At 40.9% G+C, this 24,201-nt stretch overlaps 1 protein-coding gene across 4 annotated transcripts in view; it reads left to right on the plus strand.

Annotated features, from left to right (window-relative positions):
- Positions 1 to 24,201, plus strand: part of pacs2 (phosphofurin acidic cluster sorting protein 2) — a 130,492-nt gene that overhangs the window by 96,865 nt on the left and 9,426 nt on the right. Inside the window, exons 9-19 of one of the 4 annotated variants that reach the window (XM_088648839.1) lie at positions 815 to 960; positions 3,131 to 3,221; positions 4,766 to 4,843; positions 6,315 to 6,439; positions 8,482 to 8,614; positions 9,248 to 9,352; positions 12,257 to 12,363; positions 14,119 to 14,273; positions 15,162 to 15,272; positions 16,927 to 17,035; positions 19,703 to 19,735. In XM_088648839.1, coding sequence (XP_088504965.1) covers positions 815 to 960; positions 3,131 to 3,221; positions 4,766 to 4,843; positions 6,315 to 6,439; positions 8,482 to 8,614; positions 9,248 to 9,352; positions 12,257 to 12,363; positions 14,119 to 14,273; positions 15,162 to 15,272; positions 16,927 to 17,035; positions 19,703 to 19,735 — 1,193 coding nt within the window. The remainder of the gene's footprint in view (positions 1 to 814; positions 961 to 3,130; positions 3,222 to 4,765; positions 4,844 to 6,314; positions 6,440 to 8,481; positions 8,615 to 9,247; positions 9,353 to 12,256; positions 12,364 to 14,118; positions 14,274 to 15,161; positions 15,273 to 16,926; positions 17,036 to 19,702; positions 19,736 to 24,201) is intronic. The other 3 variants (XM_088648840.1, XM_088648841.1, XM_088648842.1) reach the window with 3 other exon arrangements.

Genomic DNA, 24,201 nt, shown 5'->3' on the forward strand with positions numbered 1-24,201 from the left:
TGTCATTTTTAGTTTTTGTCTAGTCAACTCTGATTCTTTATGGCGTAAAAAGTCAACCATCTTATCTTTGTATGGGGGGTGCTTCGTGTTTAAGTGCCTTATTAATTTCACAGGTTTCAAGCTGTCGTTTGCAAGTACCTAAGAACATAAAATACGTTGTGGACGTGATTCATCATTGAGTATGATATACGTGAATCCATAATTTATGTACCTTTCATCATATTTCTGTCATTTTGTTCCACCAGGGCTTTTAGTTTTACCCAGGTTTCTCTGTTCTGAGCATAGCTTTGCCTTTTATGTGGACGCCTCAATGACATCGATGGGGTCGGTTGTGGATTCCTCCTCAATAACAACTCTGTCTTCTCTGATTATGTCACATAGTTCAACAGTTTCACATTCACCGCTGTTGTTAACTTAAGCAATAAGCCTCTGGTCCATTTTAAAGTTTGTAATGGTATAATGCTAAGTCTCAACTCTGCTGTAGCCTTTGCCAATGAGAATAGACAGCAAGTAGCCTGCTTAGCCAGGGACATTAGTCAGATTGCAATACCCACCACTAGTGGATGAATAATGAATTGCTGTTAACGACTGAAGCAACATGTTCACTGCAGTTCTTTTATTATTTTTCAAATTATTTGCATGTTTGCACCAAAATGTCTCGTAATCTTGTGCGCCCCTGACAAGTATCACATCCCCCGCCCCACTGGTTGAAAACCTCAGGTCTAGGGAGTGGTTTTGTGCATGCTGGGAACAGGGCAGGCAGAGCTGCACATATCACACTTACCCCTGTGTGCCCATGTGCGTGGTTGTCTAGGTGCTGGATTCGGAGCAGGACCCGGCAGAGCCCCCTCCAGAGGTTGAGGAGGACCTGGAGAGTCTGGAGTTTGAGAACCCCAGCGACAGCGGCCCAGAGCTGGATGACGATGACAGTGTGCTGAGCACCCCCAAACCCAAGCTCAAGTGAGATGCAATGCTACTACATTTGACTATGTGTACATCACCCCAGCTTGCTGTGTGGTCTGTTTATTAGCTGTCTAATGAAAGTATGTTCAAGAGGCTACAAACAAGCCAAGACTATTCACCCCATTTAGCCTTTTTGGCTCTTAATACTTGATTTGAGGAACCCATTCATCCAATTCTTGAAAGAGACCAAGTGCCTCCTGTTCGCAGTTTTAAATGCACTTTTCTGTAGTTTCCACCTGTGCCCTCTGGTGTTTTTTTTCAGTGTTAATTCTTAAGTCCGCTAGATGGCTCTGTCAATGCCTTTGAGAATTTTGAATACTTGAATTAAAACCCCTCGTGGTTCTCTTTTTTTTTCAAGACTTAGATTTAGTTTTTTTTTACCATTCAGTGCGGATCATTCCTTTAAACCAAGGAAAGTATCTGGGTTCTAGTTCTTCAATGGACTAATTCCAAAGAAACAATATATTTTTTTTAACATTGTGACCAGATTTGTACATGGTAATCTGAAAGAGGTTTTACTAGGACATTGTAGATAATAATTTGAATTTTATTAACTATATATTCTATTATTCTATCTGCCTGTTTACTGCTTCTCTACATTGGGTTGTGGAAGAAAATGATGCGTCAACATAAAACAAGTCTTTTTACTTGTTTTTGTGACGGCTCTGTATTTGTCATCATATATTCATAGTTTTTGTATGGCCACGTAAAACTCTCCTTCATTAGGAGTGTTATGTCAAGATATGTACAGTGCACAAAAACTCAGGTGCAAAGATGTAAACTCCTTTGTGACAAGGCAAGATATTTTTCACAGCATTCTGTGTCAGTTTAAGAGCTATGAATCTTATTCAGAAGACATGGTCTAGGACTTTTTACAGACCAGAGGAATTTGTGAGATTGGAAAATATACAAAAAAAATACAAAGAATAAAAAACGTGACTGGAAGAGCAGTGGTCTTAATACAGACCCCTGCGTTACTCTAATAGTGGAACATTCCCTCATGTACTCTCTATTTGTCTATGCATAAACCATTTCTCAATTCAAATGCATGCAATACTTTAATTCTTAAATCGAAGGTGATAGGAATCCAGTCTTTGTGCAACTGTATTCAAAACTTCCTGAAAATCTAAATATGCCCTACTTTTATTCAGTTCTGCTTTTGCATCTTCAGAGAACTCTAATAAGACCTCTGCAATGTTAAGCCTATCCAATAAACACAGGATGTCAGGTGAGACTAGACTCTGGACAGGACAGCATTCAATTGTAGAGTTAACACACTTGATGTTTTTGAGACACTAATAATGTTATTAAGCTTTTGCATTAAAGGTCATAAACTTTACAAATACAGTAGGGTCTGAACATCTGCAAGTTTAACGCTCATGAATTTGCTTATTCACAATTCGGTCAGGCCGACAAAGTCTTGAATAACAGCAGAGCAAAATGTGATGAAACCAAAATGAAGGTTGTTTGCCGCAACTTTCCTGTAAGTGGCACAACAGACTGGGATCATGGGACAAATCAACCTAGCTCTTGAGTGAGCTTCTCCCTGCTGCCTGCCCAAGTACTCACTACCCAGCATCCGCATCTCAGCGTGATCTTGTTTTTATATTAGAAGGAACACTCCCAAGTTCTTGTCAACAGTGTGGGGGGGAATTACAGACTGAAGACAACTTTATAGGCTCACTGATAGTTTTATTGTCAGTTTCGTTACAGTGCGGCATAATAATCATGGAGGTAGGAAAAGAAAGTGCAGGCTGGATGTTGTTTATTAAAGCTGAATATCATACTTTTGTGATTACTGTTGTTTCTTTTAGTTGATCAATATTGTTTAAATTAACTTCAAGCCAGTGCCTTAGCACTTTAATTATCATAGAGTTACTTAAGTCATTAAATTTGGCTTTTTGCTTCACCAAACCCTTGTGAATTTTGAGACCCTAATGTATTTAAAATCCTGTAAGAGAGGTTATTGGAAATTTCAGAACTGCTGTGACATCCTAGGTTTCCTTACACTGAACATGTGTAATAACAGAGGATAACAGAACTGGCTTAGCTGAACCTCTCACTCTTGAGAGATGTGAAAAATAATAATTCTGCCATGAGGCCCATTTTCTTCATGGTAGCCAGAGGGTGGGTTCTTGTGGTGAGAAGGCTGTGTCCTGTGTTGCAGGCCGTATTTCGAAGGGCTCTCCCACTCCAGCTCTCAGACGGAAATCGGCAGCATCCACAGCAGTCGTAGCCACCGTGAGCCGCCCAGCCCGGTGAGTCTCTGTCACATTTAAAATCGTTTTTTAGCTCCAGGATGATACTTCAAGATTCTACATTTTTTGTAGCAAATGTAGTGTGAAGGTAGATGTTCTTGATCTTTGCTGTGCTCTTTTTAAACCAGAAACCAGTCTTCAAAACGGGGACTTTAAAGAAATGCTAGCTAAGAAAAGACACGATTACCAATTAGTTTTCTATCATTTTTAATTACCTGATGTTAAACAGTTAGCCCAAGCACTGTAATCTTTATCCCAGCTCAGAGATTCAAGGTTTTCCTTCTAAACTCAAGCCAACCTATCTGTTCAGGGAATCCAGCTTATAGCCCCCAAATAATGCAGCCAGGCTGATATCCGTAGTACTTGTCTGAAACAAGACCTTAAACTTGAAAAGTAACTTAGATGGGTTTTCAGATAATTGGGAGTCATTTGTTTCTTTAAGATGGTGTTCTCCTGTTACACCTCCCTCAGTCTCAAGTCCTTTGTAAACTAGCTGAAAATGAATTTCAGTGGAAATAATTGAATACTGTAAGTCATTTTCAGAATAGTTTAATTTATTTTTGTGTGCGCTTATGTCCATAAGTTCTCTGCCTCTAATTTTGCACAATAAGTTTTAAAGAGGGTGTTTCACACTACAAGGCCAATGAAAGACATACAGTACAGGTAGCAAACAAGAAATTAAAAAAGAATAGTTCCCACTTTGTATTTTAAAGTGTGGATCTGAACAGGCTTCAGTTCAAAGAAAACAGAAAAATATGGATCTCATTTTATTTCTAGGTTTTATTTTATCAGGGTGCAAGTGATTAAACCAGGATAGGCCTTTGCTTTGAGAACAGAGTTCTATAGATCTAAACCAGAAAAACAAACAAAGCACAGGGGAAAATCCAAAGCGAAAGCTAAAACTAGGGGAAGGACTTTCTATGACTGAGCGGAGATGAATGGGAAATCAGGTGTTTAATATCTTTCGAAACAAGGTACTGATTTAAAAACAGACAGGTGGGACTGATTTCCTGCCGCTTTGCGTTGTCATGGTAACAGATTGACTGATAGGTGGAGAAGCAGGAACATTGGCTGCCCAGATGCGTCTTCTAGTAATTTGTCATGAGGGAGTACGACATTCAGAGAGAATGCCACTGCTTCAGTTGGTGTCAACCCTCCTGTAAGGCACTGAGTCAAAAATCAATTGTGTCAAATGCCAAATGGCTTGATGCGTGAGCTGGCTGGATGTGCTTGTGTACCCATTCCCAGTTTCACCATGTGGGTACAGTGCAGTACAAGACCTATTGCTGTGACATGAAAGAAATAATTGACTATTTCAAAATGGGCTGGTATGAAATTTTTTTGCCATCTATGTTGCCCACTTTGCTCATTATATATTTGTGTAACTCTTCTTTTTTTCCATTGTGTTTTGAGAGTTGTGTCACTCCTCATCATTCTGTACTTGCTGATATCTGTGCCAGTAAAGTGAACTTGGCAAAATGCGATGCCTTGTCTTGTATCCTGAGGTAAAGTCCTTGGGCTGAGCTGACCCTGTGCTCTCCCAGCAGATGGATGGTCCAGACAAAGCCAAGAGCTCAGAGGGCAAGTTCCAAGTTGATGATATCTCAGACACCGTTCCCTTTGTACGTATTCATGATTATGCATGTTGTCATTGTTTGTTGTGTGATTTCAAGCCATTTTATTTCTGCTGTTCCCTCCACCAGTTGGACAGGACTCTGACACAGCAAGCTAATCTCTTGGTTTAATTAACTTCAGTCCATACATAATGAAACTATTATTATCCATTTTATGAGTATGTGCCTTTGATAAAATTGTCATGCATAGAGCCATATATAAACCTTGATAATTGAGGTTTATGTATAAATTTATGAATGATTTGGCTGTTTTGTTGTATATTTTATTTTTTGACAGTAACAATACCACTAATCCTTATTTTATAAACATATTTCCTTTCAATTACAGTAGACTTGGGTTTTGGTTTTGGTTGCGGACATTTGGTTCCTGACATAGCGTGTATATTCTAACTCCCCTATCATCAGAACAAACCACTACTGTTCCCCTCCCATAAACAAGTAAAATCCATCAGAAGAGTATTATACAGCAAATGCATAGCTCTCACAAATAGCCAAGAAAAAACTGAGCAGTCTTGCGAAAATATGACAGAAATATGACACTTGATTTTCTATGCAAACATGTAGGCATGTAGGTGTATCATTGTTGTTGTCATGTTTTTTTTCTGTCCCTCTGTACACCAACACTGCTGCTGTAAAACAAATTGCACAAATAAACACTCTCTCTCGCTCTCACAAATAGCCTTCTCTCTGTCTCTAATTGCACAGATCGAAAGTTCATTCTTGTCATATATATGTGCCAAGCTGGTGACAGTCATCCCACCCATTAACTTGCTAAAAAACTTGACTTACCTTTCCTCTTTTCTACTTGTTTTTGGTTTACGAGCCATATTATAGGTGATGTGGCATGATAAAGAGAGCACTGGAGTGCTATAGGTAACTAGTTCCCAAAGCATAGCTCAGGTACATGCGGTGCCAGATTTGAATTTGTGAAATTTCCTGCACTATGTGACTTTTAATTGATTTTTTTGTCATTGACTGCGTATGCAAGAATTCACGTAAAAATATTTTGTGTATGCCGCGAGTCTACTGTATTACAATTCCCACAGGTAATAAGCACACAGTGTAAAAACTATATTGGAATTGGACAGTGCATCTGTACATTCACAAAAGTGCTTGGAAAAGATTCTCTTTATGATGCTGCTTTCATTCTGTGCCTAAATTTGTAGTCTTTACAGGATCTGTGTCACTTTAAATACATCATAGGAACTTATGCCAGACATAGACTGAGCATGTGTTTGAGTGGTGGAAAAGCAATGTATGTGCTTGTTTTTTAGATAAGGTTTTGTAGGTCTTGCACTGGTGTTCTCTAAACTGGTGTCATTAATGACAATAGTGTGTTAAACCTTTGGAAAATCAAGAATGGTACTTTGATATTTGGCATGAAGGCAGAATGAAAGGTGTTCCCTTTGAGACATGAAAAAGGCCAATGAGCTTGTGTGTGTTGACTGCTGTTTTTCAGGAGCAGCCGGAAGCCACCACCCCAACCACAGAGCAGGAGCTGGACAATATGGACACCTTCCTGGAAAAGCTTCCCCCAAGCGGCAAGATAACCAAGACGGAGTCGCTCATCATCCCCTCCAGCAGGTACCACACTCCCCTATCGCTGCCCCAACCCTTCATACAGTACACTTGTCTTATTGCCAGGTTTTTAACAGTTTTTCACTTTATACCCTCCCAGTTTGGAATCCCCGGATTCGGCTCACATCAACAACTTCTGTAATGTAGTGGTAGAAAGCTCCACCAACCCACCTGGCCCTCAGAATCATGCCTCTTGACATGCTACACAGCTCCACAGTGCCTGGCAGGAGGGTTAGCTCCGATTGAAAGAGCAGCCTGTCTGTCTATAACTATTATGCCACCACAGGCATCTGGGAGGTCATAAGAGGTTGCTGTTTTGCAGAAAGAGTCCTGGATGACTAATCCCACCCTACCATAAGGTATCCCTGGCACAGTTTGCTAGTATTCTTTTTACAGAGTAACACTCCCAGGGACATGGTGTGGTAGGAGATATCTCTTAATACGCAGGTCCCAGAAGTAGAAGGACACAGGCCAAAGCTGTAAGGTAAAAGCAGTTGTCTTTATTTCACATGGTGAGATTAAACAGAAAAAACTTTAGTTCCTCTTGTAGACCATCGGTAGAACAGTAGACCATTTTGGAACTCTATCTAAACATCTTCTTGAATCCGTGCAATGCCTATCACCAGGCAGTAAACCCTGTACCAAATGCAAACTTTCCCAAACTTTTGCCTTTTACAAAACTCACATTTTAACAGATTGGTTGGTCAGTCGCTAGCTTGCAGAAATCTCCCTCTGGTGCATAACAGAGGCTCTGCTCTCTTCCTAGACAGCAGCAATCAGTGGGCACTGTGCATCCTGCCTTCTTACCATCACCTGACTTAATTGTCTTCTTCCTGTTAATGAGATATATGAGGACAGTGAGACAGTATAGTATAAGACAGTATAAGACTTATATATCAAGACACCCAGGAACTTCTCACAAACAACAGTTCAATGATTGTTACCCCAGAATGCTATTAATTTTCAGTTACATCTTTGGGTGCACACAAACGTGAATAAAAAGTGGAAAGGTTTTGTCAAATTTCTGTACTGTAAATATTCGTCAAAGCTATTTAAAAAGCTTCAGAAAACATTCCTTACAAATGCAATAAAATGCTTACCCCTTTTTCATATCAGTCCTTTATTTGCTATGGTGACCTTTTCAACAGTTTCAACAGTGCTTTACAGAATAATACTAAGGTGACAATTTTGTAGAGTAACAGTATACCGCATGAGCCTAGAAGAGAGGGAAAACACTGCTCCCAGAGATAAAATAAATCTCTGGACATCACAGGCCAGATGGTTACTGTGCATTTTTATATGTGTAATTTATTTTAAGTGCTTTGAGAATTCTTTAGACTGAAAGGCACTACTGTATGTAAGAATAATAGATTGTTTGATCCCTAAAATCATTAAAAGTATCCCTGTGGGTACCCTATAACCCATTTGAAAAGTGTATGAATTTAGGAATATACCTAATAGTTGGTCTGTCTGCCTCCTAGTGGTGGTTATAGCTGCAGTCTGTAACTGGACAATCTCATATGCCGAAGTAGAGACAGGACCCCATAGCCAAAGGCAGTTGATATAACTCTGAAGGTAGTGGTCCTGTAGCTTCTTGGTGGCTTTTTTAATCTGTTCATTTCTGCTTCTAAAGCCTTTGAGTTCTCTGAATTGGCACATTAACCAGGTCTGATTAAAGTGTGTTGATTTCAGTAGTACAACAGAGGACATCCTTCTGAAGGTTATGTCTGTTGTGGGCTCAATCACAAAAACTTTCACTATGGGACCGCACATTCAGATAAAAGTCTAGTTGGCTAGTGTATTACTTTCCAGTGCAAAGGGATAATGGGACATACCATGTAGTGAGGCATTTCTGTTACTATTTACTATAAAAGTTAATCATTTATATGGAACATGCTTCCAGACGTTTGGCTGAGAAGTATACCACACAAAGCACAGGCAGAAATTTGAGATGCAGGAGATGGCAGCTGTAACATTTTTCAGTATCATTTCGCCTTCATGCTCGTCACCCATTAAGGAGCCTCCCTCCCTCCCTGCTGTCTTTCCAGGCAGGAGGCCAAGCAGGCAGGCCGGCGAGGAAGAAGCACTTCCCTCAAAGAGAGACAGCCAGTGAGGCAACAGAACGAAAGAGCCAACAGCTTGGATAATGAGCGATCCCCAGACACCAGGTGCCAGTTGCAGGTAAGTGGGGATATTTTATTTGCCAGTGTTTAGGGCTAATATTTTCTGAATTTTTTTAATGTAAAATTTCTAGTTCTTTTTTTTATTTGCCCACTTTTTGAATTACTGCGTGTATATATCACTGGCTTCACCGTGCCAGTCCCACTCAGGCAGAATGAGGAAGTGCAGACAGCCTCCCCTGACCCCCCCCCCCCCCCCCCCCCCCTCCCCATTACAAACTCCAAGCTCCAAGCTTGAGCCTCAGCCCTGATTGGAGAAGTGCGTCCCTTGCTGATGTCACCTTGAGGTTGCAGGCACCTGGGAAATCACCTGGGTCACAGCTGTGCTGGATGTTGCCTAACCCCTGGCAGTTCTGATGCAGTTTAAAGTGCGTCACACTGGGGCTCGGGTTCGAACATGCCACATGTGAATCATAAAGCTAAATCTGCTCTTGCAGTTAGCTGCTTTAGTGGATGATCCACTCTATAGAAGTCTCTATAATTTCTGTATTTATGACCACACAAAACAAACACTTTGCAAGGCTTTCCAAATTTATCCTGTAGCTTTCATCAGGAAACATGGCAGTAATGCTCGACTGTGAGGAAGAGAGAGATGACATTTTGGCAATAATTTGTTCTTGTTTTACCATAACAGATCCCCCGGAAAACTGTCTACGACCAGCTCAACCATATCCTTGTGTCTGACGACCAACTGCCTGACAACATCATCCTCATCAACACGTCGGACTGGCAGGGCCAGGTGAGTGCCTGCTGTTGTGGGGGAGTGGGGCTTCAGGTGCACCTCGGGCTTAATTGAACTCACTGATCCAGTCCTGTGGTCCAGACTTGTCCTTTAGTTTTCCTGTTTGTCAGTGGGGACATCAGTACCTTGGAACAACCAGCCACCCTACAGTATATAATGTAGATGTCATTAAGCTTCAACAAAATCCATGGTCACACAACTGAAGCAGACTTAGTTCTACTTCTGTCGTTTTTCATCAGCACTTTCACTTTCAATTCAGTGATTTTACATATCCGGGCATAAATAACAATTGTCTGGTCCTCACCATCTTCCATAATTAGACAAATCTAGCCTCAGATAACACATAACAGGTTTCAGTATGTCATTATTTATTCAATAAAAAGTAAGCCAAAATGCAGAAACCATGTGAGTAAAATTAAGTACACCCTTACTATTTCCATAGGAATTAATGCTCCACCAAGGAGAAAAGACATCAGCAATGAACTCAGAGAAGCAATTTTTGCTGCTCATCAATCTAGGAAGGGCTATAAAGCCATTTCCAAACAATCTGAAATCCATCATTCTACAGTGAGAAGGATTATTTACAAATGGAGAACATTCAAGAAAGTTGCCAATCTTCCCAGGAGTGGGCGTCCCAGCAACTTCACCCCTAGTTCAGACCGTATAATGCTCAGAGAAAACACAAAGAACCCAAGAGCTACATCTAGGGATCTTCAGGCCTCGGTTAACATGTTAGATTTTAAAGGTCATGACAGTATGATCACAAAAAGACTGAACAAGTATCGCTTTCATGGAAGGGTAGCCAGGAGAAAGCTCCTTCTCTCCAAAAAGAACATGGCGTCACGACTTGGGTTTGCAATGAACTCAGAGAAGCAATTTTTGCTGCTCATCAATCTGGGAAGGGCTATAAAGCCATTTCCAAACAATCTGAAATCCATCATTCTACAGTGAGAAGGATTATTTACAAATGGAGAACATTCAAGACAGTTGCCAATCTTCCCAGGAGTGGGCGTCCCAGCATCTTCACCCCTAGTTCAGACCGTATAATGCTCAGAGAAATCACAAAGAACCCAAGAGCTACATCTAGGGATCTTCAGGCCTCGGTTAACATATTAGATATTAAAGGTCATGACAGTACGATCACAAAAAGACTGAACAAGTATCGCTTTCATGGAAGGGTAGCCAGGAGAAAGCTCCTTCTCTCCAAAAAGAACATGGCGTCACGAATTGGGTTTGCAAAGTTGCATCTGAACAAACCACAGGATTTCTGGAACAATATCCCTTGTACAGACGAGACCAAAGTGGAGATGTTTGATCATTATGCACAATGCCATGTTTGGCGAAAACCAAACACAGCGTATCGCCACAAACACCTCTTACCAACAGTCAAGCATGGTGGTGAAGGGGTGATAATTTGGCCTTGTTTTGCAGCCACAGGCCCTGGGCATCTTGCAGCCTGCGAGTCGACCATCAACTCCACTTTATACCAAAGTGTTCTAGAGACAAATGTGAGGCCATCTGTCCGACAGCTAAAGCTTGGCCGAAACTGGGTCATGCAACAGGACAATGATCTCAATGACACCAGCAAATCTACAACTGAATGGCTGAAAAAGAAAAGAATCAAGGTGTTTCATTAGTCCAGACCTCAACCCCATTGATATGCTGTGGCGGGAGCTTAAGAGAGCTGTGCATAAACGAATGCCCTCAAACATCAATGAGCTGAAGCAATGTAGTAAAGAAGAGTGGGACAAAATTCCTCCAAAATGATGTGAGAGACTGATAAACTCATACAGAAAACGATTACTTCAGGTTATTGCTACTAAAGGTGGTTCTACAAGCTACTGAATCATGGGGTGTTCGAAGTTTTTCATATGGCTTCTGCATGTTGGCTTATTATTTGTTAAATAATGACATACTGTAGTGGAATCTGTTATGTGTTGTTTGTCACCTTAGGTTAGATTTACCTAATTTTAGGACCTGGTAAGGTCCTGATATATAAAACCGAAGAATTGAAAGAGGGTGTACTTTCTTTTTTATATGACTGTACATGAAGCCATATAACCAACAGATAATGGTGTTTAATGAGTGAATGTTATTTTAATTCATTTTGACTCATATAGTTTATTAAATACTCGTGCTGTGCTCAGGAGGCAGATGAAATTGCATTCCTGACCAGATCTTTTTTGCTGTGAACTCGTTGTACAAAGGACTGTTGAGGGCATGGAGCTGTTTGTACTTCTCTACCTCATCAATGAGTTTTATATTTGATTTTGACATTTTTGAATCTTGAATTCCTGGCAGGATTTGTCACCTCCTGATTATTTGATGCCTAAGCTTTTCATGCAGTCATTGCCTTTTTTTTAAAGCCCCTGACACAGGGCTTCAAATTGCAGCTCAAGGAAACGAGTGGCCATTGGGCTGGCCAGCACTGCTTCAAGCATCCGATGAATTTCTAGGGGCAGTGGGCGATAGGGACACCATATTGGGATGGCACAATAAAAAATTTAATTGCATTGCTCATTTAGGTATTTTCACACCTCACAGAAAATAGACTCCGGAGAGACAGCCTACCAGTCATGCTGCCATTGTAGATTGTTGATTCCAGTGACGGTGTAGATGTGTGTAAAAACTGCTTTGAAATCGCTCCTATGTAAATTAGCATTTAGTCTTCAGACTTATTGTTCTGTAAGATAACATTTCACGTGCTGACAATGAGACTGTTTTCAATTGTTTGCTGGTTTTGAAATTTAAATTGTTTGAATAGACACATTATTACTTACAAGTTTCATGGTTTCAGCTAGGTAACAGAGATTGTCATTGAAAGGAGAACTGACAGACAAACCAGGGTTTGGATTGACAGCGGAATGGGCCATGTGACTGTCTCTCCCTCTGTCTCCCCAGTACCTGTCGGAGATGCTGCAGAACCACCAGTTGCCTATCGTCTGCACCTGCTCCAACGCCGACATCCAGGCTGCTTTTACCACCATTGTCTCCCGCATCCAGAGATTGTGAGTGACTTAGTGACTTTAGATCCCCACCCCACACCTGCACTCAGTCTTATTGTCCTGGTCAGTGGCTCTTTTGACTGCCGCTGTTCTGGTTTAAGCACCTTGTGAGTGAAAAATACTATGCCGTAAGTGTCATGTACTGTAGAGATACAAGATGTCACAGCCCAGTTTAGAAAAGTTTAGAAGTAGGTTTGTCTCCTATTCCACCGGTCTCTCCTTTCCTCAGCTCTGAAACACAGGCTTTTCTGACTACTTGTATTATACCAGCAGCCATATCATCCTGCAACCACAACTGGCAACCCACTGAAGCTAAGCAGGTGTGAGCCTGGTCAGTACCTGGATGGGAGACCTCCTGGGAAAAACTAAGGTTGCTGCTGGAAGAGGTGTTAGTGGGGCCAGCAGGGGGCGCTCACCCTACTGTCTATGTGGGTCCTAATGCCCCAGTATAGTGACAGGGACACTATACTGTAAAATAGGTGCTGTCCTTCAGATGAGACGTAAAACCGAGGTCCTGACTCTCTGTGGACATTAAAAATCCCAGGGCGTTTCTCAAACAGAGTAGGGGTGTATCCCAGCGTCCTGGCGCTTACCAGTCATGGCCTCCTAATAATCCCAATCTATGAACTGGCTTCATCACTCTGTTCTCCTCCCCACTAATAGCTGATGTTGTGGTGAGCGTTCAGGCTTACTATGGCTGCCGTCGCTTCATCCAGGTAGGGGCTACACATTGGTGGTGGTGGAGGAGAGTCCCCATTACCTGTAAAGCACTTTAAGTGGAGTGTCCAGAAAAGCAGTATATAAGTGTAAGCAATTATTAATTATTATTATTATTACTTCTTACACCTTAGACACAACCAAAAACAGCCTCATGACCAAGTTTTCGGGTCCAAAAATATATTTTGTACGAAAATATTTAATACAAAAGGAAATTGCCATGAATATCAAATACTTCATTTGAATATCCAGCAGTCAAACATTCCCGAGGGGCCCGTGGTCAGCCTAAATGAATACCCAGGGATTTTGTCTTTTAAACATGATGTCTTACTGCATTTTACAGTAGGCTACTACATTTTAAAAAAACGATGAGCTGATAAGCACCTATAGTAGAGACAGCATTAAAATGGGAGCTAATAGTTTATTAAAGCAAAGAACTTTGTCTCCTGTCTTTCCAGGACCATAGTTGTCCTACTCTTATTTCAACCTTTTCATCACCAGTTGTAAGCAATTATTTGTTGTAAGGGTCCGGGGAAGGGGATAGAAATCTCTGCTCCTCTGGTCAGATGGTCATTGTCTGTTACTGTGAGAATCCATTGCTTTGATTTGTTGTTGGCTTCTACTACTAAACCTTAACCTTATATGTTTTTCTTGAAAAAGGTGTAATAAGGCCTCCTGAACCTAAACATTAGATAACATAGGTTTCCAAGAGCTACAAGATTTAGTTGCCCTGCGGGAGTTGTGCCCTGCATCTGATGTCCCTGTGCAATGTAATGTTCATTGGATGAGAATCTTTGTGATGAATGACTTACAAAAGAGGGCAGGGATGAGTTTTATTTCCTTTTCTAGGCCCTTAGTTTGTCAGATATTGTCATCCCTAGAAAAAAACAAGCTGGTGAATCCATCTTAGAAGTACAACAGTGTCCAGACATGCTGTTTTACTGCTGTCGGGCAGCAGTTTCCACAGGGTTGGTGTGTAGAGACCGTTCAGCTCACTGAGAGTGCCTGTTCTTTACCCCAGTATCTGTCTGTCTCCTCTAGCTGTAACTGTAACTCTCAGACGCCCATCCCAATCAAAATTGCTGTGGCCGGAGCCCAGCATTACCTCAGTGCTATCCTGCGACTGTTTGTGGACCACCTGTCCCACAAGACCCCTGACTGGCTGGGGTACATGAGGTTTCTGGTCATACCCCTGGGTGAGTAGTGAGATCTCTGAGCAGCCCTCCCCTCAGTGGATGAATAGGTAGACACATGACAATGTGTTTTCGATTAAAGTTAAAATTACCCACGACAATATTACTGATTACCCACACTGTCCAGTTCAGTACAGAAATTAAAGTAAAACTGCTATATCGAAATCCCTCTTCAGTGGGCTTTTCAGCTTATCTGGCACATGAAAGCATCATTGGACCTTCAAATAGCTTGCACAGCTGCTTCATTGTTTAATTGACGGATACCTGTTATAAAATGTAGAAGGTGAATACAAAAAAGACTGGCATTGGAATGGAGTGGATCTTTGGTATTTATTACCTCTTCTGCAATACATTGCAATATTTTTATGCATACAAACAGAACCTTGAGCTATGATTTTCTGTATTTATTGCTTATTTTGACACCATAAATGTATGTATTAGTTTATAGAAGCATCAGTCAAACATTTAAAAGGCAAAATTTCACCCATCGTTATGTACTAGGATATATGCAGCCACAAGACATTGGTTTATAGCAGGGTACAATTCTACAAATTATTAGAATATTAAGAGCAATTGAAAATAATATTGATGGTCATACCCCTGGGTGAGTAGTGAGATCAGGGTCTTACAAACAGATCATTAATGCTCAGGAGAGCAGTTTATACACCCTCGGTGATGCAGTGAGGAGCTGAACAATTACCAACCCAAAACATGATGTAAACTTTGCGTCTAAAAATGCTTTTCTTCTAGCCAGTGGAATCCTACCATCAAAGACTCTAGGTTTGAAATTTGCTGTTGGTGTGTAAACTACTGTAGGGCTGCACCAGAGCCACATTGTTTGCCTTTATGAGGGCAAAACTATGCAGTTCTGCAGTCTTTGTCCTTTTTCAGGTTCTCATCCTGTGTCCAAGTACCTGGGAACCATAGACTACCGCTACAACAGCCTGTTTCAGGACGCGGCCTGGAGAGATCTGTTCCACAAGTCCGAGGCCCCAGTCGTAGGTAAGAGGGATGGAGGTCTGTTGATGAGATGCATTCACTTGTTCTTTTTCACTCTGATGAAGTTAAGAATGGCTTCATGACAACTTTTTCATCTATACATGGTGTATTTTCTACTCAAATTTCAATAGATGTTGGTCTTACACCGTCAATTTGATTGTAATATTTACTTCATATAAATCCATTCATAAAACAAGATTTCAAGTAACTTTACAATAAAATGGTTTTCAAATGAGACGCAAATCTCCAACTCCAACAAAAACACGAACTCCCATCATCAAGTTTGCCTGACAGTTGTAGGTCTGCTCACAGACCATAATGAGAGGGCCTACAGGGAGGAGGTCAATCTCCTTACAACGTGGTGCGAAGACAACAACCTCACACTCAACGTCAGCAAAACCAAGGAGCTGATCATTGATTTCAGGAAACTGCAAAACGGACATGCTCCTATCCACATCAATGGGACTGAAGTGGAAAGGGTCAGTAACTTCAAATTCCTTGGCGTCCATATCACCGAGGACCTCACATGGTCTCTCAACGCCACCTGTCTGATCAAGAAAGCGTAGCAGCGCCTGTAGATGGTTAACGGTAGACGGTAGACGCCTGTAGACGCCTAAGTTGGTTGAAGAAGGCTAAGATATGTCCCCAGATCCTCACTCACTTTTACAGATGCACTACAGACAGAACACTGACAGGTTGCATCACAGTGTGGTATGGCAACTGCAGTATTGCTGACCGCAAAGCCCTACAGCGGGTGGTGAAAACTGCCCAGTCCATCACTGGGGTTGCTCTCCCATCTATACAGGACATTTATGACAGATGGTGCTTGAGGAAAGCTCTAAGCATTATCAAAGACCCCACACACCCCAGCTACAGACTGTATGACCCTCTACCATCTGGAAAACGGTACCGGAGCATTTGGGCCCGGACTACCAGACTCAGAGACAGTTTTTACCTCCGCACTATCAGACTATTAAACTCCCGGCCTCTCTCACCTACGATCTGAACCTCACAGTGCCTTCTTTCTTACCAAAAACTCAAACACACATTGAAATCTACCTCTACCTCACATGTCAAAAAGCTCACTCCCCATAATTTTCTATCCTTTATTTCATTCTGTTAATGTATGTTTTTGCACATCTGATGTTGTTTTACACATTGCCTGTTGTTATTTTGCACACTGCCTGTTGTCTCTGTCTTTCTTTTATTATACAATTGTATTGTTGTTTTTTTGTACTACTAATCGTCTGAGAGCTAGCTAAATAGCATTTCGTTATACCATATACCTGAATATGAGTATAATGACACTAAACTTGAACTTGAAATCAATTCAGTAAATGGAACTTAAAGAGTAGAAAGTGAAACTTAAAACTAGTATTTGAAAGTGAAAGTGCTGATTAATTTGCAAGATCTGATGTACTGTTGGCTGGGAGGTCACTCTCTCTGGGAGGTCTATCTGTGTATTGATGCTCTAGTTTGGGGGAGCTCAGCTCTTCTCTGAGCTCTCAATCACTCCTTTGAGTCAGCTGCTCTTTGCAGTTAATGATTAAGGAGACCTGCGTAACCTGAAGGACTGGGGCTTTCTGGCACCAGGGCTGGTGGTCTCTCCCCCAGTCTGCCTGGTGAGTGAGATGTGTGCGTGCTCTCTGTCTTGCAGTGCAGGATGGTCCTGACGTGGCGTTCAGGGTCACTCAGTACATGGTGGGTGCGAATGGAGCTCACCAGCTGCCCATTGCGGAGGCCATGCTCACTTACAAACAGAAAAGGTAAGGCCTAGGTGCCCTCTCTACCCCGCAGCACCTGTAAATAAACACAAGTTGGGGAACAGGGTCAGACTGAAGGCTAAAATTCATGAGGTGAGAATGGAAAAGCCATCCATTTCTTTTCTGAGGTGCTAGCCAGCTGTTTTTATGCACTCCAATTTTTTTAGCACTCTAAAAATGTATGTGGTGACCATGACCAGGATTCCCCAAGCATCTGTGCATAACTGGTTGAACACCCCGAGAGCCAGGAGAAGGGTGGGATTAGTTTGCCTGGGTGCTCTTGGTTCTTGGTAATTCACCAGCCCCTGCAGCCTAGCTGGCTCTAGCAGGCGTGAACATGTGGAGTACTGTATGTGCAGCCTATTGGCTCAACATGGTCAGGTCAAGAATGTGCTTCCCTCCTGGCCTCAAGGATTGTAGTTGTGATCCAGGATGTGGAAGGTAACAAAAAAACTAAAAAGTTTGGCTATTCCAAATCATGTAGATAGAACGGAAACAATTGGCAGCCAAAGAGTGGCAAACACAAAACCCATGCTCATGTCACAAGTGATCACACTCTGAGCAGACTGTGGGAGTCGAACCCTTTTAATCACAGTAGCGTTCAGATCTTGATTAGAAATCAAGTCAGGTTTATTACTGTTGTTTTTTATAAATGTGTTTTCAGAATGTACTTTGCTCATTGATTTTTTAAATTCAATTCATAAGTACTTTTGATGTCTTCAAAATGTGTTTTCCGTTGCCTCACTCTTCCTCCAACACACCACATACAGTATAAACTTTGTAGAACAAGGGGTGAAGCAGTTTGCCGCAGAGGTTAAGGCAATTTCAGTTTAAAATGGTAGTTTAAGCAAAATGCCTCACATTTGATTTTGTTTTGTGAGATTTGGGGAATTCTTAAGAATTTTGCAGCACAAATGTTTATGCCCACCAAAAATGTATCACAATTAATTGCCATGTGTACAAGTCAGAAGTTTGCCAACAGTTATAACTCTTTGCATTTATATGGTGCTTTTAAGCCAAAAGGAACACAATACATGTAAAGAACTCTAAAAAGAGAGAACCTCCTTCTTAAGAAACTAAATTGGTTTAGAAAAAGATATAATGAATAAAGCAGTGAAAGGTTATATTAATATGTAATTAATTGTAATTGTAATAGAATTAATATGTTCAATCTGAATTACTTGCACTAGAACCAGTATTAAGAAACACCTGGTCTAGACTGATTGTTGAAATCCAGCAGCCACAGTCTCTGATTAGAAAACTAACAATCATTGAACTTGGCAAAGCCACTGAAGGTGAATTAGTGCAGTGTTGTATAAGGGGATTGCATACAGTACTTCACATTGGTGAAGTAATTTCTTGTTCTTGTTTCTCCATCTGATGAACTGTGTATGGAGGGTGCTGGTGCAGAATGGCTGTGACTGCATTTCAGTGATGGATGAAGTGGGTTCCCTCCCATATGTATTGCAATTTGAGATCCTTTGGGATGAAAAGTTCTATTTAAATGTAAGGAATTATTATTACAGTATGACCCAAATTACAAATATTATTATAAATATGAATCAAAGAAGAATCTCTACTTGAGACAGGCAACTCCAGTGATCGAGGGTCACGAAATCTGTAGGTTTTTCCTATTAGCATTCGATTAGTTAGCCAAATAATTCAGTTAGGTAATCTAGGGTCTGAAGTGGGATGAAAATTAGAGTGTGCTGCATCTCGCCAGGACTGGAGTTAACCATCCATGATCTACACCATAATTAAATGTGGGCATCTTCAGCCCTGCTACTGGAGAGCTCCAATCCAGGAGGTGTTGTAGATAACTGTAGTCACACTTCCTTAAATGCTTTTTAAATTTTGCGCAGCCGCCGTTACACTTGGTATGAAACACTTTTACTTAACCATCTATCCATTTAACTACTTTAACCAATTCTGAGTCACAGAGGAGCCGGAGCCTATCCTGGCAAGCAGAGGGTGCAAGGCGAGGCACACCCTGGATGAGATGCCAGTCCATTGTAGGGCACACATGGACATAAACACACACCCACACATACAGTACACCAGAGCTAATCTTTCTAGAAGCCTAACTACCAGTACAGTATGTCTTTAGACTGTTAGATAACTGGACCACACAGAGATAATTTAAACACAGAGATAATTTAAACAGGAATAACTCCATGCAGATAGTACCCCAGATCCAGAATTGAACCCAGGGCCGAAGCGCTATGAGGCAGCCATACTAGCCACTGTATCACCATGCCGTCCCATTTACTTATCCTTCGGAATACGTTTTCTGTCCTCAAGGGCAAGAGCTCTCTTAATTGGACAAAATGTTTTGAATCAATCACTTACATTTCCAGTCATTAGAAAAGAGTGATTTAGGGTGACCTCTAAAATGTATTGGATTGGTGCTCTCCTGGACCAGGTGTGGAGGTCCCTGCTTTGGGTGGATATGTTTACTGTACCTTGAAAAGAACAGCCAAGTACTACACATCGCATGAGGAACAACATGAAGGGTTGTATGAATGGCGTTTGGTGGGTTTTCAGTGCTGTTGGTAGCTGGATTGTGCTGGAAAAATCTTTCACGCAGACCACATTGCGTGTCCTTATTGTGTGTTAATAACACTTGTGTTTCTTGTTGTTTATTTTTATTTTTGTGTGTTTTCTTTCAAGGAAAAAGAGCTTTCATTTTGATTTTGCAGTAAGGTACTGTTGTCTGCTTGAGTCTCATTGTATTGTGTCATTAATTTGCTCTGTTTGGGATGGTTCTTGCCTCCACAGTCTTTATCAGCCAGTTTAACCATCACTTGTGCCTGTAATGTATTTTTTGTCCTATTGCAGACTGTTGATTCATGTCTGAACCTGATTCTTGTGTGAACGCTCTTGGACTCTAAACAAAACTTAAGCTAAGATAGAAAGATTTGAAAAAATCCAAGAAAGCAAAGTTCACACACTCTGATCCCCAACGGCCATTGGTCCTTCTAGGTTTCAATACGCTTGTTGTGTCATTCAAATGACAAAGTCCAAGTGACTGTGTAGTAGAAGTCTCTTTATTTCATATGCATATGGAAGAACGATTTGTAACCACCTAACTCAAAAATAAAAAACTAAAGATGATCTTTTATACTGCGAAATAAACAAGTTACTATGACATATTCTGAACGAATGATAAGACAACAACACATCCCTATATGGTTATTAATCATATCTAAGTTGCAGAGTAGACAAAAGTTAGTTCCTTTCATATGTTCTGTGCACACAGCCAGCTTACCTCATACATGCCCTTTTATCCTACTGACCAAGGACAGGTAGCACATTTATATATTTGGGTGGAAAGCCGACTTCAAGCCACTAGACTGCATAGTTTGCAAAAATACAAAAAATATATTATTATCTCACTTCCCAGGTGTCTACCTTGTCTCTTCACACTTAAGCACGCAATTTCTAAAATTAAATTAAATTTAATTAAGATAAAGTCATTTAGCAAACTTTACTGAAAACCACAAGGAATTATCCCATGTTACAGCTGCTAAGGAATCATAACAGTTTTTTATTCTTTTTTTACTTTTTTACGGTCATTTTTATGGTGCCTACTGTAGGTAGTTTGGTGTAAAAATGTCTCTAATGCATTTTGGCTTTAAAGGTTCTCAGTGACTCGTTCTCATGAGCTGAAAGAGTTTCACAGTACAGTAACAGTTGGCTCTCACCTAGACTGTGTCACTGAACTCACTACCTGGTTCCTATTGCAGGACCGATTCAATCTGGGGGCCAGGAGAGTCAGAATTCATAATTCAGTTGCATATCTAGTACCCATTTTGGGTGCCTACTTACCTTCTAAGTCTGGCACAACAAAGTGGTTGTATGCTTTGAGAGCTAAGGTGGCCTGCAAGCCAGCAGGGACTTGTAAGTCTCCAAGTGTATTTGCACTTGTCTGTATTTGATTGTATTTGCACTGATCAGGACTGGGCATACAGTATCTGCAGTGGGAATAGCTCAAATGTTAAAGAAAGCTGCACTGTTTTTTACTTGTCATTTAGTAGATTTTTGATAGATTAACACATCTGTTTTTAATGAAGGACAACAGCAGACACTGTACAGTAGATGTGTTGGTTAAATGACTGGCTGTAGGTTAAAGGCTGTTTCATGTGCTGTCCTCTTTCTGGGTGTTTGTTTCTGGATCCTCTCTTATCCTCCTCCTGCACTGTGAATGGCGTTTGTCTGCTTCTCAACTCTTGGGCAGTGCTGTGAATGCCAGATTTTTCATCATGTTTGCATTTTATTTATTTAAATACACTGGTGGTCAAAATCACCAGGAGAGTCCTATTGAAACACTGCTAGGAAGGGTAGCATGTATTATACATAAAGAGTTCATTTGCTTGAAAAGTTCCTGCTCTTTGTTCAAAGAAACATGCTCTCATTTTACTACAAAATAACCCTCCTTGACAATCACAGCTGCAGTACTCTAGGCACTCTGTCACTAGTTATTAACAGTGTATTGCTGTCTGTTGCTACGTGCTCAGTTCCAAGCATCTACGAGAGCATTATTGCTTTTTGCTTTTATATAACTTTATTGTTGCATTCCTTTTTTAATTGTTCTGGTATGGTCACTCACACTAGCTGGGCAATGTGGTGAGGGAGCTGGTGTGACTGGTACTGTACATCAGTAGCTTATAATAATAATAATAATAATAATAATAATAATAATAATAATAATTGCTTACACTTATATAGCTCTTTTCTAGACACTCCACTCAAAGTGCTTTACAAATAATGGGGACTCCCCTCCACCACCACCAATGTGCAGCATCCAGCATAAGCATATATCTGCTTCTATATCTTTCTTATTGTAGTTAAACTTTTTATGTGGATTTATCTTATTTTTGTGTAGGGTCCTTAACACATTGAAAAACATACCCTTCACCCACATATCACCATCCCTAGAGTGTGGCGCATGCGTGGCATTGGAATGGCATTTAATATTGTGCCAGCAGGCTTTATAGGCTGTGGGAAATGGCCTAATGTAATATAATTAATAATTGCTAACACTTATATAGCGCTTTTTTGGACACTCCACTCAAAGCGCTGTACAGGTAATGGGGACTCCCCTCCACCACCACCAACAAGCAGCATCCACCTGGATCATAGTGCGCCCAAACGCTCACCACACATCAGCTATCAGTGGGGAGGAGAGCAGAGTAATGAAGCCAATTTATAGATGGGGATTATTAGGAGACCATGATTGGTAAGGGCCAATGGGAAATTTGGCCAGGACGCCGGGGTTACACCCCTACTCTTTACGAGAAACACCCTGGGATTTTTAATGACCACAGAGAGTCAGGACCTCGGTTTTATGTCTCATCCGAAGGACGGCGCCTGTTTACAGTATAGTGTCTCTATCACTATACTAGGGCATTAGGACCCACATGGATCGCAGGGTGAGCGCTCCCTGCTGGCCCCACTAACACCTCTTCCAGCAGCAACCTTAGTTTTTCCCAGGAGGTCTCCCATCCAGGTACTGACCAGGCTCACACCTGCTAAGCTTCAGTGGGTTGCCAGTTGTGAGTTGCAGGGTGATGTGGCTGCTGGCTAATGTAGAGAAACAGTATAGTGTTACACCACAGTCATGTGACGGAATACCCACGAGTATCTGCAGCTGAAATTGGAACAAATAGGGACTGTTTGTTAAGAGATGATAGAAAGTTATTATCAACAAATTTTCATATTTGAGAAGGTTTACCTGTTTTACAATTTTGTCAGTTGCTTATCCTGTTACATCCTTTTTAGGATCAAAGATCCCCCAAATTTTGACTGCCAGTGTATATACAATAAGCATGTCAATATAGACAGTGTCTTTCAAAAGTGCTGGGATTGCAGTGTCAAAACTGTTGTTTTTGTTTTCCAATCAAAACACTTGCATTTCTGATCTAGTGTGATGTAAATAATAACAACAATAAACAGTTCTTATTTGGTTAATTCCAAGCATACATTGACAAGAACAAAAATGTACTTTGTTTAGCCCAATGATTTCAATTGACCATAAACATGCAGGCGTATTGACTTTAAGTAAATTGGAGAGTGTAAAAGCCAATATTTGATTGTATATCTCCCTTGGAAAGAACTGCACAAATTCTGCCGCTGATTGAGCTGTCATCAGGTGATTACAACTCAGTGTTTAGCTGCAGCCACTTTGAGTTCTTGCTTATCCTAGGAGTGTTCTGACTTTTAAATATTTTGTTTATTCAGCACGTAAATAAAATCCATACTTGGGTTTAAACCTCTAAATTGACTTTGCAAGTCTAATATTGTGCCCCTCCTAATGCCCTTTCTCTCCTAATGAACTCCTTGGTTGTACAAGCCATATGTTTTGTGTCATTGTCATGCTCCAATGGTAAAGCCCTGCCTTATAAGTATGGTAGCAGTTTTGTCTACGTAAGCATGCAATTTTCTGTAAACTTCCGTTCATTCTGCTGCTTCCATCATTAGCTATATCAGAAGTAAGCCAGTTCCAGAGGAGCCATTTATGTTTAGGCCATACTTCATAGTTGAGGTTGTTCCCTTTGGAGTATTTGCAGGTCAGTGTGGTCCATCTGTCCATGAAACCTTGAACCGCAACCCTCCTGGTTCAGCTTTGTACTTCCAAGCAAATTCAGAAGCATGGTGGAGATGCTGTCATATCAAGGCTAACACATGTATGGCTGCTTCAGTCAGAACACTCCAAAATTAGTCAAGACCTCAAAGTGGAAGCACCACAGCATCTCAGGTGATCACACAAGGAGTTTGGTGAGCTTGATGGGTGATGACTTAATGCAGTAATAGCCTCAAGGGAATATGCAGCCAAATACTGTTATATTCTGACATTTACTTAAAGTGAATGTGTTCCGATACTTGAATTCACTTGATTGAGTGTAAAGTACAGTATGTTTGTATTCTAATATGATCAAATGTATGTGTGGAATTACCCAAAACTAAAACATTATTTCATTCTTCTCACCTTTGCACCTCATGATTGCAAACAGTAAGTTTGCGAAATAAAGCAAAAATAGCAAAGTTTTGATGTTGCAATTCAACATTTTAACTGCTTCTTCAAAGGTTTCCTCTCCAAACAACTATCAAACACCTGCAGTATGTAGTTCTGATACAATTCCTTGACAGAAACTGGTATAACAGGTTGC

This window comes from Lepisosteus platostomus, chromosome 10, assembly GCF_059453375.1.
Source record: "Lepisosteus platostomus isolate fLepPlt1 chromosome 10, fLepPlt1.hap1, whole genome shotgun sequence".
Lineage (NCBI taxonomy): Eukaryota > Metazoa > Chordata > Actinopteri > Semionotiformes > Lepisosteidae > Lepisosteus > Lepisosteus platostomus.